Source organism: Penaeus monodon, chromosome 22 (genome assembly GCF_015228065.2).
Source record: "Penaeus monodon isolate SGIC_2016 chromosome 22, NSTDA_Pmon_1, whole genome shotgun sequence".
Classification (NCBI taxonomy): Eukaryota; Metazoa; Arthropoda; class Malacostraca; order Decapoda; family Penaeidae; genus Penaeus; species Penaeus monodon.
The window spans coordinates 7,876,307-7,877,999 of record NC_051407.1 but is presented as its reverse complement, the minus strand read 5'-3'; the positions used below and the strand labels follow the sequence as shown (position 1 = coordinate 7,877,999).

Genomic DNA, 1,693 nt, shown 5'->3' with positions numbered 1-1,693 from the left:
AGGCTACAATCTGCCTACTCCTGGGCAGCCTGGGCCTGGTGTTCCTCTCCCTGCAGCTGCTGGAACCTCTTTCAGCGGAGGACATGGGTCTTTTGAGGATTCCGGTGAGGGGTTCCTGATTGGAGGTCCTGCCGGAGGCTGCCAAGAGGGAGAGGTTCTTCATGTTGACGGGAAATGCTATGCCCCCGTTGTTACCAGGAAAGTCTATGTATACGAGTCTCCTGCCCTCCCTCCCGCGCCGGTCGGTCCACCCCCAAGTATTCCTCCTCCTCGAGTGGATCATAACATCTTATTTGTTCATCTTCCTGAGGAAGGACCTGCCCCTGAACCATTCATTATTCCCCCACCAAGGACAGAAAGCGTTGTGTATATCCTTAACAAGCAGGATGAACAACAGCAGCGTGTTATTGAAGTACCTGCCCATCCTCCGTCTGATCCTGAGATTTACTTCGTCAATTATGCAGAAGGAGAAAACCCTGCTCTTCCCATCGGCGTTGATCTCCAGACAGCTCTCAGCGCAGCTTCTCAGGCCGGAGGGCAAGTTATCGGCGGTGCTGGTGGACTTGGTGGTGGTGCTGGTCTCGGTGCTGGAGCTGGTGGACTTGGTGGCGCCGGCGGACTTGGCGGAGCCGGCGGACTTGGCGGGGATGGCGGACTTGGTGGCGCCGGCGGACTTGGCGGAGCCAGCGGATTTGGCGCTGGAGCCGGCGGACTTGGCGGAGCCGGCGGACTTGGCGCTGGAGCCGGCGGACTTGGCGCTGGAGCTGGCGGATTTGGCGCTGGAGCCGGCGGACTTGGCGGGGCCGGTGGTCTTGGCGGTGGAGCTGATGGATTTGGTGTTAGCTTCTCTGGCGATAGTGGCGAAGATTTCAGCGGCTTTGCTCAAGGTCCTCAGTTCGATGACGGACACTCCGGGGAGGCCCATGGCAGCTCGTCAGTTGTGGCCACTTCGCCCTCAAGGCAGTACTCGCTCCCTTAGAGAAAAGGAGTTTATGCTTGATATTTTCTATTTACAAAATAACTTGTTTTCATTCTTTCAACTAATAGTTAAGTTTTCTTATAGTTACGTTGTATATTTTCCTACTAATAGTTTATATTTTCTCTAAAATAAAGTATTTATTTGAACAGGCTGTTTTCTTATATTCAAAGATATATGTTAAGTCACCATACACCTAAAATATCGGATGCATTTAAAAATATATATATTGTTTGAGGGGTGTTGGCGATCATTTTTATTTACTGATACGATTTTACTTTGAATGTTATATAGTTATCCTCCTTGACAAGAACTTGAATGTCTACCAATCAATTTATTACCTAACGTGAGTTGTACCAAACTAACTGGACCACACGACCCTTAAAAAAAGAATCTTGTACGATCCTGTTGTAGGTTGTTTTCAAACCTCTTTCCCTTGGAAGATCGCCCTGAAGGGTAGAGACTTGAGTTCTCATCAGGGATGGCGATTATGCACTTATATCCTTGCGTTACTAAAGTGTTTCATAATGTATGCTTTATATCAGAACCAATAGAATAACTACCAGGAACTATATATCTAGCTATGCATTAAGGAACACAATGAAAAATATTGTAATTAACTCTAAATACGTTTCTCACACACAAGATGAAGAATGCTCATATACAAACACATAGAGAACTTGAAAGAGCTTTCATGAATCTATGAAATCAATTTGG

At 47.5% G+C, this 1,693-nt stretch overlaps 1 protein-coding gene across 1 annotated transcript in view; it reads left to right on the top strand.

Annotated features, from left to right (window-relative positions):
- The window catches only part of LOC119587294 (ATP-dependent RNA helicase A-like), a 2,151-nt gene extending 1,026 nt beyond the window's left edge, over positions 1 to 1,125 (top strand). The window contains exon 3 of the mRNA XM_037936046.1: positions 3 to 1,125. Coding sequence (XP_037791974.1) covers positions 3 to 979 — 977 coding nt within the window. The 3' untranslated portion in view covers positions 980 to 1,125. The remainder of the gene's footprint in view (positions 1 to 2) is intronic.
- The last annotated feature ends 568 nt before the right edge of the window (positions 1,126 to 1,693 follow it).